The sequence below is a fragment of the Typopeltis vanoorti genome, chromosome 3 (assembly GCF_054136105.1).
Source record: "Typopeltis vanoorti isolate ZY-2024b chromosome 3, IOZ_Tvanoo_1.0, whole genome shotgun sequence".
Lineage (NCBI taxonomy): Eukaryota > Metazoa > Arthropoda > Arachnida > Uropygi > Thelyphonidae > Typopeltis > Typopeltis vanoorti.
In genome coordinates this window covers 55,920,788-55,939,000 of record NC_143551.1, presented here as the reverse complement: position 1 = coordinate 55,939,000, position 18,213 = coordinate 55,920,788, and the positions used below count along the sequence as shown (strand labels likewise).

The 18,213-nt window shown below is 34.8% G+C and overlaps 1 protein-coding gene across 1 annotated transcript in view; it reads right to left on the bottom strand.

Annotated features, from left to right (window-relative positions):
* Positions 1 to 2,381: 2,381 nt before the first annotated feature.
* Positions 2,382 to 18,213, bottom strand: part of mib1 (E3 ubiquitin-protein ligase mind bomb 1) — a 515,003-nt gene continuing 499,171 nt past the window's right edge. Inside the window, exons 20-21 of the mRNA XM_090415624.1 lie at positions 11,467 to 11,612; positions 2,382 to 2,664 (exon numbers count right to left, since the gene is read on the bottom strand). Coding sequence (XP_090271750.1) covers positions 2,524 to 2,664; positions 11,467 to 11,612 — 287 coding nt within the window. The 3' untranslated portion in view covers positions 2,382 to 2,523. The remainder of the gene's footprint in view (positions 2,665 to 11,466; positions 11,613 to 18,213) is intronic.

Here is an 18,213-nt window from a genome sequence, read left to right as displayed (position 1 = left end):
GGGGATGGAATTTCTATGCCAAAAATATGGGAAATTGTTATTAAAATTTATAGTTTTTAATTATATATATAGAGAGAGGATACTAATAGTATGAGATTTTTATCAAGTGATTCTCATGACTACACTCTTTATGTGCTTACAATGTCATTTTTGAATTTTTAAATTATTCTTTCTTTCACCCTGATGATGATTTAAGAAACTTAAACTCTGAAATATTTGTATCTAATTTTTCACTGTCATTAAACTTTATACTGTGAATATGTGCTTTTACATGCTTCTTTTGCAGAAAAGAAGTTTTAAATTTCTTTAAATTTTTTAAATTTTAAATTTTTTTAAAGATGTACACAATGATGATTTATGGTATCAATAACATCAGATAACTTCATCTTTATCCAGTCCCTATGAGGTAGTGTGAGAGAACACTAATTTCTCGTCAGTTTAATTTGTACTCTGATACTGGTTTGAAATCCAGCAAAATAAATTATTTATTTTGTTTTTCTGGTGCAAAGCACTATTAGGATAAACCACAAACATTTAAACTTATCAAATATGTTTTAAATTAAGATATACAAAGCTTCCCAAAGTAACTAATTTTTTATGGTATCTTAACCAAAATAACAATGATTTCTAACAAGCGCACTTCATATGTTCTTAACCAATTCTATTTTGTTGCACAGCCTTTGTACTGCTTGTATGCATGCCTGCTACAGTACTACACTGTGCTTTGGATGATGTTTCTGCAACAGAGACAACATACTGGAAGCATTAAAGTAATATTTAATTTCATTCCTCAGTGTTGTATATTATTTCCATTAAATCTATATAACAGGTTCTAACCATCATGCTCTAATTTAAACCTGGATACATGACAACAGTATAAAAACTTAACGATCCAATCCCCCAATTAACTAGCTAACTCAATTATCTGACTCAGGATGTGCTGGATGGAATCACAGTGATAAAAATATACTTTATCATGCCTCCAAAGCTATCAGAGTCAAACGACTGAGTTTTTTTTCTATATTTGGGTTGATATGATAGTATAATGACAATGGATGTATACTTTTGGAGGATATAATCAAAAATTAAAAAAAAAGTTAAAGTGATAATAATAATGACTACTTTAGTATTGTGCATTTACAAAATGTTGTAATCAAAATGGCAATTTTATATATATATATATATATTTGAAAATTTTAAATTGATATATGGACGTTCTAAATATAGTCAGCTGTCAATTCATTCCACAACAATACACTTTAACTCTATAATAGATTCCAATCCCTTTTATAATGAAACACATTAATTGCCTTTTATGAGCAATAGCTTAAGATCAATATAAGCATTGTTAACAGATGCTACTTAATTTGAGCAATAATTTTAACACACTAAAAATTTCAGATCTATATTCAGAAATAATGCAGAACTTGTCATCTGCACTGTTAAAAGGCATAAGCAAAGTAAAACAGTATTACGTAAAAAAAATAAATAAATAAATAATAATGCAAACATTTTTTATAAAAGCCCTTTGTAGTAAATGTATATATAATTTATCATCTATAACAAAATTAAGAAGCCTGTGTAGCTCAGCAGATGTGGTGTTTGCACACCAGTGCAAATGCCATGGAAGGAAGGAAGACTTGATTTCAAATCTAGTCAGAGACTAGAGAAAAATTTTCTAAACCTTTTTTCGACCGGTTCCTGAGTTAGTCGATCTCTGACATGGGCAAGTGGGTTTTTCGTACCATAAACTAAAGAAAATTAGTTGAACCCACACTATTTCAGACATGAAATATATTGTATTAGGGTTAGGAACCATGAGATGGCGGCACTTGTTGAGCCGTCTTTTCACTGTGTGCCGCTTAATTAGTGATAGCCTTGGGCCAGCTATCTCTGATTGGCTACCGGTGAAGATTGAACTGCCCACTCAGTCTCCAAAAGTTAGATAGGGCTAAAACGGCCTTGCCTACTCCCTATATAGGAATAAAAAGGCATTAGCTGATTTTATTTATTTATTTTTTTTAAACAAAAACATGTTAATTCTTTTCACGTAATATTTTGCAATTTAACTTAAGAAAAATTAATCATCATAAATATTTATACACATATAATTAATACTATATTGGTTTTGCAATTAGGAATTTATATATTCTATTCCTAATAATCAGATGTTGTTACTAATTGTGTTTTATTATGTGACTCTAGTTTCTGCAGGGAAGCAGTTAAATGCAATATATAAAAAATATATAAACTGGGCACACTTTTCTCTGCTTTACAGAAAACTGTTTCTGCATTACTCAATTGAACAATATACATGCAACAAAAGAAAAGTAAACTATGTTTTCAATAGATCACACATAAGGAAATTGAAAAAACTCTTATCTAAATCAAATTAATAGTTTACAGTAGTTTGCAACTAAAATAACTAAAAAGTTTTTGGACTTAGTCAATACTGACACTATGGTAACAAAGTTTTAACAAGCTCTGTAATATTTATTTTAAATTTCTAATTCACAAATGATATCAGTACAGCAGGATGCGTTTCTCTACTTGCTTACGACATATTGGACATTCTGACATTCTGTCTCCACACATTTGGCAGGTTCCATGACCACATAAAAATATCATATTCTTTAGACGGTCTAAACAAACTGGGCACATGGTCTAAAAAACAAGAGAGAAAACAATTTTTATTAAAATCCACATGAGGAACAATATTTCATTAACCAAATACAGGATTTGATTAATTATGAATCATTTGAAAATATTATTCTGTAATTACTTAGCAACTGAAATAGATCTCAGTTTGCCAAGATAGTTCTACATTTCTACATTTTTTTAGTCAACTCTCACTATAGCAAACACCACTATTATAACTATTATAACATTATAAGAAGCTAACAACTCCCCGTGCTATAGTCTGAAGAGCATAATGCTATTCTAAGAAAATGCACAACAGCACACTATTCACTATCACAAACTATTTGTGTAGATGATGTGAAATTCATTCCAGAGGTCCGAATTAAATAGCTGTTGATCAGCAGCTGTTCACAATTTTCAGTGCTTGGAAGCAAGTGGAAGAATGATGGCAGGCACTTGAAAAGAACAGTATCTATTAAATTATAGTAATGGTAATTAATAAAGTAGACAGAAAACATTTATGAGAAAGTGATTGGAGCAAACCTGTCAGAGAATGGTAGGGTCATCAGTACAGTAGACTGCCTTCTTACCGTTTAACCAAATTTAGTATAACACATTTGGTGTGAAAATCAACATTAAAAAATATAATCTAAAAAAATTGAAGAAACACATTTCAGTTATATGGGAAATTAGCTGTATACAAGATCAAGTTCAAACCAATTTTAATTTACGGATCTTAGAGGTGGGTTAGAAATCAAACACTTGATCAAAGACTGGAGACCACAAATATGAGAGTTCTGAGAAAGATTAGGGGAGTGAGCTGATAGCATCAATGGCAATATCATATTAAAAATGAGGATACTGGGAAAGAACGTGACAATGTTAGCATTCAGAAATGTGCTAGCAGGGCTAATCTCAGGTGGTACAGTCACTTAATAGGAGAGGGAAAATTAGCAAAACAAGTATTCTTTGCCCGGACAGACAGGAAAAAGGTATAGAGGAAGACCAAGAAGCAGGTTGATTGATTAGAAGACAGAAATACAGGATCTGGTAATATTGGAGTCTTGACAGATAACAGATGAATTTGGAGAAACACTGTCAATCAGAAGTTAGAAACAATATAACTTTTCATATAGTGCTATCATAATATCCTGTATATCCCCTGAGGGTAAATCTCAGGAATTGGATGATGATGAGGTACAAATGTTAAAATATCAGATTAAATATGAGCACATACAATAAAATAAGTCTGAACTTTAAAGGTACCTGTGGCATAATGATAAAACATGAAAATATCATGATAACCACAATAATACCCGCAGACAAGCGTATACGTTGGTTATGCATTACTAAATCACTTAAGGAATTGACAGCGTAGATAAGAATATAAATTAAATTACACTTTAATAAATATTTCCGATATTTCGGCAACGTCACGTTGCCATCTTCAAAAGGAACTTACAAAAAAGGCATGTGCATGTAGGCACTACAACACAGTAATTGCGAATGAAGTGATGAAGCTATTGTTCTCCTAAAAGTCCTCATGGTGCCCCCTAGTGGGCTATGTAGGTGTTCTTGGCAGTTGGGCTGAAGGTCTGCAGATGTAAGCCTCCCAAATTTGGGGCAGTCTCATGCAACCAAATTTGTTGAGGTTTGGGAGAGTTTCTTAGGGCTGAGGCTGATTCCATGAATAGTCCTTCGAATTTAAACTTGCTACGGTGTATTACTGTAGCTTTCTTCCACCGTATTCTGTGGCGTGCATCCAGAGTATGGTCTGCAAGACCAGAGTGGCCGTACTTGTAAAACCGGATGTAGTCCTTGCAGGACAGCGAATATCAGAAATTCTGATATTCACTGTCCTGCCTGTTTGGCCAAAGTAAGACAGTTTAGAGCTGCAAGGGACCTGGTATACACCAGGTCCCTTGCAGCTTTAAACTGTATGGTCTGTAACAGGAAGTCAAGTTATGTTTTTTCCGAGGTGCCTTGGATGTAGGGAATGGTGACGGATTTAGAGTAATCCTTGTTGTGAAGGGGGAGGGAGGGGGTTGTGGTTTGTTGGTTTCAATATTTTTTGGATTATTATTATTTTTTTTTTTTTGAAGGGGGGGGTAGCCATTGGCTGAGAAAGCATTGAAGATGTGATTTAGTTCAGTGTTCAGGGACTTGTCGTTAGATCAGATTAGTTTAGCCCTGTTGTATAGTGTTTTCACCACTGCATATTGTTGTGAGGGGGGGGGGGGGTTGTTGGTAAATGTACCTGCCTGTATGGGTGGGTATTTTATAAACCGAGAAAACCAAGGTTCCATCAGGCTGGCAGGTGACTTGTGTGTCTAGGAAAGGGAGGCTGTTTTCCTCTTTTTCCAGAGTGAACTTGATTCTGGGGTGTTGATTGTTTAATTGTGTTAAGAAGGAGAAGAGTGTATCAGAGCCATCTGGCCAAATAGCAAACGCATCATCAATGTATCGAAGCCATATGGTTGGTTTTTGTGGGGCAGAGGCTAAGGCTTTTTCTTCAAAGGTCTCCATAAAGAAATTGGCCAAGGGTGGGGAGAGTGGTGAACCCAATGCTGTCCCGTCTATTTGTTTGTAGAATTTTCCCTGCCAAATGAAATAGCCCGAGTTCATTGTAAACCGAAATAGGGGTGAGATATTGGGAGAAAATTTAGGTTAGATTAACTCTAAAGTTTCCTTGAGTGGGACATTTGTGAACAAGGAGGAGACGTCAAAGCTGACAATTATGTCAGTACGTTGGAGTGTACGGTTTTCTATGCTGGCTTTGAAGTGGGCTGAGTTTTTTATATGTGATGGTGTGTTGCCAGTATAGTGTGTGAGTGCTTTGGCCAAATGTTCAGCTATGTGGGGGAATCAATGCCATCCACTATGGGACGTAATGGCACATTACGTCCCACATTACTTGAATGAAAAGCACAATCATTCGATTCAGGTTAGGTCGGTGTAAAAGGGCTTCACAGGATATCTTCCAGATGGTTCAAAAAATAGTTTGCCAATGGGAAGACAGAGGGCTACCCATAGTTGAGCCTTTTATCTGTTTATAGATCTTGTTTTTCCAGCCTATCAACAAAATTTCTCATCTGTTACCATTTAGAAAAGAAAAAATGTCACCTCTATTTTTAACTAGTGTTTACCAGGTTCCTTGCGAATTTTTTAATTTGACATTACTTTGGGCAGACAGGTTGTTCTGTGAAAAAAGAATTAACAAACATCAATACTGCACTGAATACCTGGAATCTCAGAAGTTTGGTCAGGCACAGTATAGTACTGATACTAAACAATATCCCGTGAGACAAAGCTCATCTTCTAGACAGAAGCAGTTTTAAATAAGAATGCCTTTTCAAAGAAAGTTGTGAAACCCTTTTACACTGGCCAAACCTGAATCAGAATGATTGTCTCTCTCTTCCAAAAGTTTGGAAGATTCTCGTGTTATGTAAATATCAAAACTAGTTTTAACAGTTTTTAATATTATTTTTGTAGCATGAAGTAACTGTTTTTAATTGGTCAACTGATTATTGTATTTATCTTGTCCTGTTCTTTGATCTGAATACAGAATATTTGTGCTTATCATTAAAGTTTCCTATTGTGGTTAGCATTTTATTTTCATTGTTTTATACAATATAAAGCAAGGCTGGCACAGTTAGAAACCAGATAAATAAATTTATATGGAACAAGGGGGGGGGGAGAGAGAGAGAGAGTAATCAGCTGAAACAATTCAACAGACTGCAGACCATGGATATGCTAGTTGTTAGGATAATGAGTTAACAGATGATTTCGGCAGCAATAATGTATTAAAATTAAAGATAATAATAATAAGAAATTGACATCATTAATATTCAAGAATGCATGAACAGAATTAATCTCAAGAGAGAGAGAGTCAATTAAAAAAAAAAGTGAAATGAAAAAATACAAAACAGGTGTTGGAAAGGTTGATACAGTTATGAAAGACTTTTATTTATAAATAACATATTACAAAATAAAAGAGAAACATATCAATCTGGAAAGAAACTGCTAAGAAGAAACTAGTAATGAAAACTTAACTCTACTGCCTGTACCCTCCTTTGAAAGAATAGGTAGTCCTTGCTTTGTATGGTAGTGTAGGACTGTAAAAATCAACGTACAAGGCTGAAACCATGCAAAGTGATCTTGATAATCAATGGGAAAAATTGACAATTTTTCCCACTGATTTTTCTCTTTAAATTTTTTTTGTCAAAAACATTAAAAAACTCTTTTATTGTGGTTATAAATGTATAGGGAAATGAAAAAATAATAAAACTAATATTTATTTAGTACACAGTAATTTAAAACACTAAAAACATTGAGAATTAAAGTGATTTATTTCTTTGTAAAAACTTATCAACATAGAAATGTGAAGTTTGTTGTTGGTATCACTTCTTCTGAGACATCTTCATCCATTTCATCACATCCCCTTTCCTCATTTATGTCAATAAGTTCACCTTCACTAAGCTCCACTGGCTACATATCTAGAGTCTCTAGAACAGCTGCAGTGTCAACATTCCCACGATCAGCTATTTCTTTTATTATTATTATTATAACATGACACCTCCAAGGACTCATTATGAGGACACTAATCTACTCTGCTACACACATCTCACCCCTGCTACTTAATTCTCCAACAATACACAACAACACTACTACCATCAAGGCCATCTACTGCCCATCATCCCATCAGCAGTATTTTTTTGTCTCTAAATTGTGTATGTTTTTCAAGGCCAATTTGCCTGTACACAGGATGAAAAAACTGAGTTTCCAAGAGAAAAAAAACTCCATTATCTCCATATGATATTGGCTAAATGACCTTCAATTAAAAAAGACCATATAAAGATTCCTCTCATCATGACAAGAATCAGATGCAGGTCTTTTCCATTCAAAGGGTGCAATGTTCTATAACTCCATTGACATTTGATTTGGATCCTGCAATGTTATTTGCACAGTGCAGTAAACATTTCTGCCACTCTCCATGCATGTTACTCCCTGTTGCTTCCTACTATGGTGCTTGATTATTTTCAATTGCATGCTTTATGTTATATTTCTTCCAAAACTCAACTAAAGTAATTGCATGATCTCCAGTTGCAGTGTCAATAGCCTGTCCGAAAGTCTGTCTAAGATATATAGGCTTAGACTGAAGAGCTAACAGCAAAGTTTGTTCTTTATGTAATTACAATTAATATATCATGGTACTTGAAATTAGTGCACATCAGAATTGTGCAAAGTGAGGACTGCCTGTATATTCAGAGAAATGAAGGTAATGATGATGGTAATCATAACATGAAAATGAGGGAAAGATATGATTTTCTGTAGGTAAAATGAATAATGCAATGTAGTATTCATTATCATAATCAGTGTAACATAAGATTTCATTATTTCTTTCCTATTAATCTTTTTTTTTTTTTTCAAAATTGGTGTAATATGTTAGGTTTTTCAATATGAAAAATTTACATTTCTATCTGCTAAGAGAGGTCAGATGGTGGTATACTTAGCAGAGCCAAATATATATGGATTTGTTAAAGCTTTTTTTTTTTTAAATTAGAATAATGAAGCCTGTTCTAAACAGGAATTCATTAAATAACAGTCTAGACCAACCTCTGGTTGACCACGAAGTTAGCACATATCCACTTTCGAGCCAAATAGACTGCAGGTCTGAATCCTGCAATAGGTATGGATGTTTGTTATTGTCTTTAGATAGGAGATAAATTTCCTCACCTAATGTGAGACCACCACCCTGCTTACTTGAGGAATGAAGTGGTATGAAAAAGTTCCATGTTTGGTCTCTAGAAAAAAGCTATAGAAAAGATTTTATGTAAATAAAAGTTATTACATTAAAAAAATACATATATTACTGTTGTATTTTTTAATGTATCTCCATAGAATAAGGATTCATCATGATAGGACCATAATAATTACTACTCACATAATACCTATTATACTTCTCCTTGAAGTCATTCAATCAACATAAACACTTAAATGCCTCTAGAAACCCATTTACTATTCTGTAATAAAAATTATTCATTCCTCACATCCTTGCATAATTTTCAGGGATAATGACTTGTTTTCTCTTCTTGCCATGCATTGAAAAAAAAAAGTCTTCTGTGTCAATCTTATAAAATTCCTTTAATAACTCATACATTTTCATGATATTCCTTGTCTGCTTATTAACTAGTTTTTGTAACATGCAAGCCTTCAATCTGTCTTTGTAAAAAGAACTGCATAGACATGTCACAATCTTGGTCAATCACTGCTCATTCCTCCCCACCAAATGCTCAACCCTAAGGGCATCCAAGACCACCTGAAGACCATCCACAGTAATTCAGATGTGGTCTTATTAAAACCTTAGAAAGAGGAATAAGTTTCTTATCACTGCTCATCAGTATATTCTTCAACATCCAAGTAATATGATGAGCTGTTCTGGCCATCTTTGCAATAATGCCCTCTAAATTTCAATAAACACCTTCAAACTCCTTGTCTAATCAATTTCCCACAGTCCAATTACATCCATGTAGCTTGCAACTTATGATCTCTTCTTTAAAAAATGTGTGAACTTTGCAGTCATTATTTTTTGCACTTACTGCCAGTTCTATTTAAGTTATCCTGCAAGATCTCTATATCATCTTTATCGACAATTGCTCTTCAAGTTTTGTGCAATTGGCAAACAAATAGACATTTCCCCTTATATAATTTTTTATATCATTCGTATGTAAATAAATAAAAGCAGCCCAAGTACAGAGCCCTGTGGTATAACACCAGTCACCCACCTTCTTTTTGATTCAATTCTTATCCTCCCCCTCCACCCCAACTATATACTACTCTGATATCTGTCCATCAACCACTCTCATATCGCTATCGCCATATTCAACCCCATTTGCTCCAATTTATGTAACAGAATGTCATGCAGTATCCTGCTGAACGCCTTTGCAAAATACAACAGAATCATCATATAGTCATTTTCTTCATCTAACTCAACATTCATTCTATCAAACAAAGTGAGTAAATTACTAAGGCATGACTGCCCTACGAAAAAGGCATGCTGCCATGGAGAATATACTTTTTATATCCATCCATTATTGAAATCTCTATTTGAGTAACTTTTCTAATATCTTAATCACCATTCCCAAGATACTGACTAGTCTATAATTTTTTACCCCTGTCTTGGAGACGCCTTTATGCAACAGAGCAATTTTGCTCTCTTTTCATTCTTTTGGTCCTTCCCCAGAGTTTAAGACTTTAAATTAAACTGCTAGGTCAGAGAAACCACCAATTCTCTTGCACATTCTGATAATACATATGGATGACATTTCATCTAATTCCATGGCCATATTTGCATTAGGTTCTGCAATATCCAAAACACTTCTAATTCATGTACCTCTATTCTTGCATCAGCCAATGTCACATCTGGCAGTGCCTTGCAAAATGATCACTGAGGAACACTATTCTGTCTGCTTCTGTGACCTTCCTGATATCAGTAATTCTTAAAGTCATCCTTTGCTAGTCATTCTTCTACTTATTTGCATATATTGAAAGAACTTTCTGGGATTTTCTTTGGCCTGCTCAGTTAGCTTCCTCTCATATTTGCTTTTACCTTTGTCTTCTTTATCACTGGTCATCATTCTTACTTATGCTTTGTACTGCATGTGAATTTGCTGATATCTTTCTCTTTATATACTTCACTTTTCTGCAAATCCTGTTTAGTGATTCTACTCATCCATCTAACTTCTTCTTGATTTATTCTTCTGACTCTGGATATACAGTCTGATGCTACTTTCTTCAAACCTCTTAACTATGTCACCTGCACTGCTAAAATCTTTTCCCTGGCTCTTCTTTTCAACTTGCCTCCATCATTCCACAGCAACAGATTCACATTCTTTACTCCTTCATTCTTCTTATTCACTTGTGCCAGCAATACTTTCAAATCCTCTTGCATACCATACTTGTTGTCTGCCAGATCATTTATATCAACCAAAATAATTATCTCTTTCAATACCCTCTTTGCATCCTAACATCAAAGCCTCAGGGAAAAAGGATTTCATCCCACTCTACTCAGGAGTATCCATACAACCTCCCCCTTCACTCTCCTAGCACTTGATCTTTTGTTCTTTCATGCTATGTGTTCTCTTCACTTTCATCTCTTTTGCTTTCAACTGTTCTATTTCACTATCTGCCTCATCATGGACTTGTAATAAGTGTACTAGCTCTCTCTCTCTCTTGACAAGATGCTAATAAGAGTTAGCATCTTGTCATTCTAATCTTTCACAATGAGATGCTAATGAGAGATAGCACACTTATTCAAGTTCTTCACCAAAATTCTCACTCACATTTTTTCACTTTTTATTTGTTTCTTTTTCAATTCTACTGTCATGCTACTTCTTTCTCTCAACACACTTCTAACACTCACTTTCAAAACACTTCCTACACACACACACACTCTCAATAGTCTTGATCTCCCTCCATAAATCTCAGCCTTTGCAACAAATACATCTCTCTCTCCCATACACTTGCCTGCCATTGTTCTATATTATATCAGTGCTATGACAAACAATATATATATAATACAAATAACACCTTTTTTTTTCTTTCAAATAATAACTACACAAGCAGCTCTTGGAAATAAACACCTATAAAATCAGTAAGCCACTAAAAATGAATCAAATGATAACCTATTATTTTCAAATTACAACTCACCTTTCAGCTCCAAATATAACTTTTTTGATCAAGAACACCATCTCCATACTCCATATAAACAAATGAAACTTTTTTCTTAGTGTGCACACACACACATATATATAAACAAAATCATACCTGCTCCTTGATATCCTGGAGCTGTTGCTGAAGCTTCTGAATATCATTCTGAGAGTTGTCACGACAACCATTATTCATTACTAGGCTTGGTCCAGGCTGTGGTGTCTGTGGTACTGAAAGGAGGGACAGGCCAGCCCAAGACAATACTACAATATTAGTTGTAATCTGTTCTTTTCACTTTTTATATATTTCAAAATACAATATTGATAAACAAAACAATTTAAAAGGATATTTAATTTTCATTAATAGTTAGTAAATGCAAGATTGAGCATCATCTAGACCAGGGATTCTCAACCTATGGTACACGAGCCACTGCTGGGTGGTATCAAAACGAAGTATAAAATAAAAGGGTAAATTAACATATTTTTTTACTCGCAATATGACTTGAGAATTAAAAATGTATGCACAAATATTTAACAGTTCTATTTAAAATATTTCATGCAACTAAATGAAAACAATTAGATTTTGCATTATCATTAAAAACTTTTGTATAATAATATCCAAAAATAATACAGAAGTTCAATTTGAATTTAATAAGTATTAATCAAATGACAATGACAGAAAGTAACTCGAATTTATTTGATCGGACAACAATGGAAAACAGTTTGTCCATTGTCGTTTGTTTAGCCGTGAGCTGCAGTTACAGTTAAGAAAGTAGTGGTGTTAGATTATTGTCTTTGAATGTGAGATTTTTATTTGTGAAACGGTCATATTTATATGTAGTTTGTACCAGAGGATAGAAACCAAAACATGAATAAGTGGTTAATGAGTGGGTCCTCAAAAAGATCCCTTTGATCAAAAAGATCAAAGGGAGAAATGAGTTAATGAGTGGGTCCTCAAAAAGATCAAAGGGAGAAATGAGTGTAACCGGGGGAAACAATTCTTCTCTGCCAGAAGCCACTACTTTGAATACTAACCAATTGACGGAGGCCATCATTGTACAAAAAAGCCCCGCACAGCACAACGTAAACATAATCTTAGTTATTTATCATATGGTTTCACATATATCGGAGAAGAAACCGCACCTGTTCCCCAGTGTGTGATTTGTTATGAAACTCTATCAAAACATTCGATGAAGCCTTCCCTTCTTAAACGTCATTTTGAAACCAAGCATGGCGATTTAAAACACAAACCTTTGGAATATTTCCAGATAAAACTGTCTGATTTGTCAGCAAGGAAAAAAGAAATATCCTCATTTTCAGGATTTAACACGAAGGCTCTGGAGGCATCTTATGAAGTCAGTTTAAGAATAGCTAAGGCAGGAAAACCTCACACGATCGGAGAGTCATTAATATTACCAGCAGCTACATATATGGTTAGAATAATTTTTGGGAAAAAGGCAGCAAAACAACTTGAAATGATTCCATTATCCAACGACACCATACCACGAAGAATTTCAGATTTCTCTTCAAATGTTAAGCAGCAGTTAATAGAAAAAGTTCAGGCTAGTAAATATTTTCCCATACAATTGGATGAAACTACTGACATTACCAGCATGGCCCATCTTCTTACGTATATAAGATTTGTAGATGGGAAAACAGCGAAGGAAGAGTTCTTGTTTTGTGAACCACTGCCTGCTCAAACAACCTCAAATGAAATATTTTCAAAATCAGACCAATGTATGAAAATGAATGATAGAGAATGGAATAAATGTGTTGGTGATATAGTGTTTGTTCTGATTGAGCACGTACAATGGTTGGGAAACACAGTGGCGTTGTTGCAAAAATTAAAGAAGTAGCTCCAAAGCAAAATTTGTACATTGTAGCATTCATTGAGAGGCTTTAGCCTCAAGAAATATGCCTGTTGCTCTGAATACAGTTTTGAATGAAAGTGTGAGAATTGTTAACTTCATTAAGTCCAGAGCTATGAATTCACGACTATTTTCCATTTTGTGCAATGAAATGGGTGCTGAATATGATTATCTTTTACTTCACACCGAAGTTAGGTAGCTGTCGAGGGGAAATGTATTGAGCCGCCTGTTTGAACTTCGTTCAGAAGTGCAGATTTTTCTCTCTGACAAATCCTCAGACTTGAATTATTTCACTGATGAACTGTGGCTTGCCCAGTTGGCTTACCTGGCAGATTTATTTTGCCACCTCAACCAGTTGAACATGAGCTTGTGGGGTGCGCTAATTCCTCATTCTTGGTACAGGATAAAACTGCGGCTCTTAGGTAAAAACTTGGCTTCATCATTAAAGAAATCAATACTGGAAACATGTGTTCCTTTCCATTGTTGAATGCTTTCTTAACTGAGAATGAAATTCTTCTTCATAGTGAACTATCAGTGAATATAAAGAAGCATCTTGGGAGTCTAGTCACAGATTTCAAGGAATATTTCCCTGAAAACCTGGCTTCAGAATTTTGGATTAGAGCGCCGTTTTCCATTGATGACACCTTACCAGAAACGTTAACTCCTTCCTAGAAAGATGAACTGATTGAGCTCTCCTGCGACGGAAGTCTCAAGCAAACGATCAAGAGGATGGATTTAACAGACTTCTGGTTGACAAAAAAAAAATGAATATCCAATGAGCTCAGAAAAAGCTGAAAAATTTCTGTTGGTGTTTGCAACTACTTACCTTTGTGAATGTGGGTTTACTTCTTTCATTTATATCAAAAACAAGTTAAGTCAATTGAAACCAGACATTAAGAAGTGTGTTTACCTAAACAAGAACAACCTTCACACTGAAACAAGAATGTGAGTTCTGTAATTAAAAATATGTTACATTTATAGCTTGTACTGATTGTAAGTTTATTTGAGAACTGGAGTACCATTATCAGGAATATGTGTTTGTCAAAATTTGTTTATGTATTCACTCATTATTATTTTAATTTTTAAAAATTGCACATTTTACAGAACAATCCATTGAATAGATTCAAAGAGTATCTGTTTCTCCAATAAATATCTGAATAAAATAATAAATAACTAAATAAATCACTAATATTGTAGAGAAATGCTTATTTTGCCCCTGGGACCAACAAATCATTCTTTTCTAGAATAAATTTGCTTACTGGTACATCTAATATCCTGAATTAAATATAGTGGTATGCCACTGGAAAAGGTTGAGAACCCCTGATCTAGACAATAATTTTCGCAAATGCAATTTCAATAGACTTTTATGACATAGGGTGAATATTCACATGATCATATTTGTCTCTTGGATAGAAGACCTAATTTGAATCCTGTCTTGAGGATGACAGGTTTTTCTTCTTTGAAACTAGTTTTTTTTAATCCTGAAAAATGGATAAACTGGCTGGAAACACAACTAAGAGACATAACATGCTGGCCATATAGTCCTATATCAGCTGCACTTCCACCCAACAAAATTAATAAATTAAAACATAAGTTGCTTGCAGTCTCAAAGAAGAATCATTGGTTTAGAAGAATCATTTAAACTTAGCTTATTTAAACTAAGTTTAAATGATAAGAATAAAAAAATTGCAGGGAAATTGAAAACACAAGAAATTAATGTAGGTAATGATAAGCTGTAATTCTGGAACCTTGCTAAATTTGTATGTGTGTGTACATATATTGATATATAGCTATTAAAACAATTAAGGATGGTTCAAGGGGTGCTTAAGGGTCAAAGCTGTATAACTGAGAGGAGACCTCCACATAGCCTTTAAAGGAATGCGGAGAACCGACCAGGGCTTCTGCCCTAATGTCCAATCCTCACCTTCTCGTGGTGCACCCTGTTGGGTATCTACTTTGATACTGAACGAACGAGGATGGGCTGGCAATTTGGGATTTAGCCGACCAAATTGTATTCTTATTGGTTAAAACAAAATAAAAAATGATGGTACAACATGACAAAATTTCATGCCGGCTGGGGCGTCGCCCGGTTAAACAAGGCCCCCGTTGTTTTCGCCAGGGAACCAGGGCGAACAACGAAAAGTCAGCTACTGGAACAAATCTGAAAACAAACCCCAACTCAACATCACCAGAGTTAAAGATCGGTACTATCAACGTAAGAAGCCTGAATGGCAAAAAAATGGAGCTAGCTGAGGAATTAGATAAGTACCAGATCGACATAATAGGGGTGACTGAAACAAAAAAGACCAAAACTGGTGAGATCTTTCTGAGCAATAAATACAAAATGTTATATTCAGGCAATGATAATCAAGGAAAAGAAGGAGTAGCCATAGTATTCAACACAAAATATGAGGCTAATCTTCTTGAATGGCAGTCAGTCTCAAGTAGAGTAATGTGGGCAAATATGAGATTGGGGAACTGGACAATGAGACTTATTTGTGCCTATGGTCCCACAGAAGGTTCTACTAAGGTAGAAGTGGAGGAATTTTTTGAGGCTTTAGAAAAAGCAACTGACACAATGAAAAAGGAAAAGTTGGTCCTTGTTGGGGATCTAAATAGTAGAGTAGGAAATGATTGTGAGACATACAAAAATATTTTGGGAAAATTTGGAGAAAAGAGCAAAGCTAATAATAATGGCAAATATCTGTTGGATTTCTGCTCAGGACATGGACTGGTTATTACTAACACCATGTTCCAACATAAAAATGTGCACAAATTCACATGGAGAGAAGAGGCGAGGAATAAGAAAAGTCTCATTGACTATGTTATTGTTGATAGTGATGTTTTCTCACTGGTGCAGGACACCAGAGTGTACAGAGGATTTGAAATTGGAAGCGATCACTATTTAGTCTTGAGCAGGATAAAATTGAATTTCATATTGAAAAGAATAACATGTAAGAAAGTTTTAAAGCGAATAAAAGTTGAGCAGCTCTCAGATGTGAACTGTAGACTAAAATACAGAAATATTATTGAAAAGAAAATGAAAGAGTTTGAGAACAGGAATCAAACCTTGGAGATTCAGTGGCAAACTCTGAAGGAAACATTGATTGATTCTGCCAGAGAGGCATGTGGTGAGGTTGTGTGCAAGGATAAAAAAATCAGAACTCCCTGGTGGACACAGGAAGTTAAAGAGGCAGTGAAGGAAAAGAAGAAAGCATATCAAAAGTTCCTGGCAAATAAGTCAGCTTTTACTCTTACAGAATACAGAGACAAATGTAAGAAAGCTAAACAGTGTGTAAAACTAGCTAAACAAAAGTCATGGGAGGACTTTGGCAAGAATATAGAAAATAAATATCAAGAAGGTGGCAAAATATTCTGGAGGTTGTTGAAGAAGCTTAGGAATGGAGGAAAGAGTGCTGTAAAAGGAATTAGAGATGATAAAGGTGAAATGAAAACAGGAGAAAAAGATATCCTTGAAGTATGGAGTAATTACTTTGAAAAACTGCTAAATGAAACAAGCAGTGATGACAGCACAGTGATAAAAAACACTGACCAGGCATGCAGTCAGGAATACATATCCATACTTGAAGTAGAAAAAGCCATCAAAGGCTTGAAATGTGGAAAGGCAGCAGGAGTAGATGATATTCGACCAGAAACGCTGAAGTATGGTGGTATAAGAGTCTTACAGTGGCTGCACTGCATAGTTCAGAAAGCCTGGACAGAGGGACGAATTCCCGATGATTGGAGTAGAGCTCTCATAGTACCCATATATAAAAAGGGAAATAAAACTGAATGTGAGAATTACAGAGGTATTTCCCTACTGAGTGTTCCTGGCAAGATCTATGCAAGTATACTTGAGAAACGGTTGAGAAGAATTGTGGAAGAAAAGCTTGGTGAAGAACAAGCTGGATTCAGGCCAAATAGAGGCTGTCAGGATCAGATCTTCACTTTACGACAAATAGTCGAGAAAGCATGGGAATATAACAAAGATCTGTATTTAAGTTTTGTCGATTTGGAAAAGGCATATGACAAGGTGCCAAGAGAAAAGCTATTCAATACGCTGCAGCTATATGGTGTCAATGGGGCATTATATCAAGCAATACTTAGTCTTTATTTGAGTTGTGAGTCAGCAGTTAGAATTGAAGGAAGTACAGGAAGATGGTTTAATGTTAAATCTGGTGTGAGACAAGGATGTACATTATCCCCTCTGTTATTCATTATTTATATGGATCACATTATGAAGGAAAGTGGTATTAAACCTGATATCAAAATTGGAGATGTTAATGTCAGCTCTTTGCTTTATGCGGATGATGTTATACTTCTAAATAAATCAGCTACAAGTCTGCAAGATTCTCTGACTAAATTGAATAGCTGTTGTAATATATATGGTATGAAGGTCAGCAATAAAAAGACAAAGACAATGAAAATAGGCAGAATCATTGAAAATGTCAACTGTGTTGTGAATGGAGAACCTGTGGAACAAGTAAAACATTTCAGCTACTTAGGCACAATTTTTACTGAAGATGGTAAACTAAATATAGAAATAGACAACAGAATCAGCAAAGCTGGTATCGTGGGAAGTAAATTGAATAAACTCATGGAATAAGAAAGAAATTAGTCGGAACACTAAATTAGCTGTATACAAGACTGTGTTCAAACCAATTTTAACTTATGGATCTGAGAGCTGGGTCAGAAGTAAAACACTTAACCAAAGACTAGAGACCGCAGATATGAGAGTCCTGAGAAAGATTAGAGGCGTGAACAGATGGCATCAATGGCAATATCATATTAAAAATGAGGATGTTAGGAAAGAACTTGACATTGTCAGCATCCAGGAATGCGTTAGCAGAGCTAATCTCAGATGGTATGGTCACTTAAATAGAATGGGAGAGGAAAGATTAGCAAAACAAGTGTTCTCTGCCAGGTTGGCAGGAAAACGACCCAGAGGAAGACCAAGATATAGGTGGATTGATACGGTACAAAGTGCCTTAGACGAT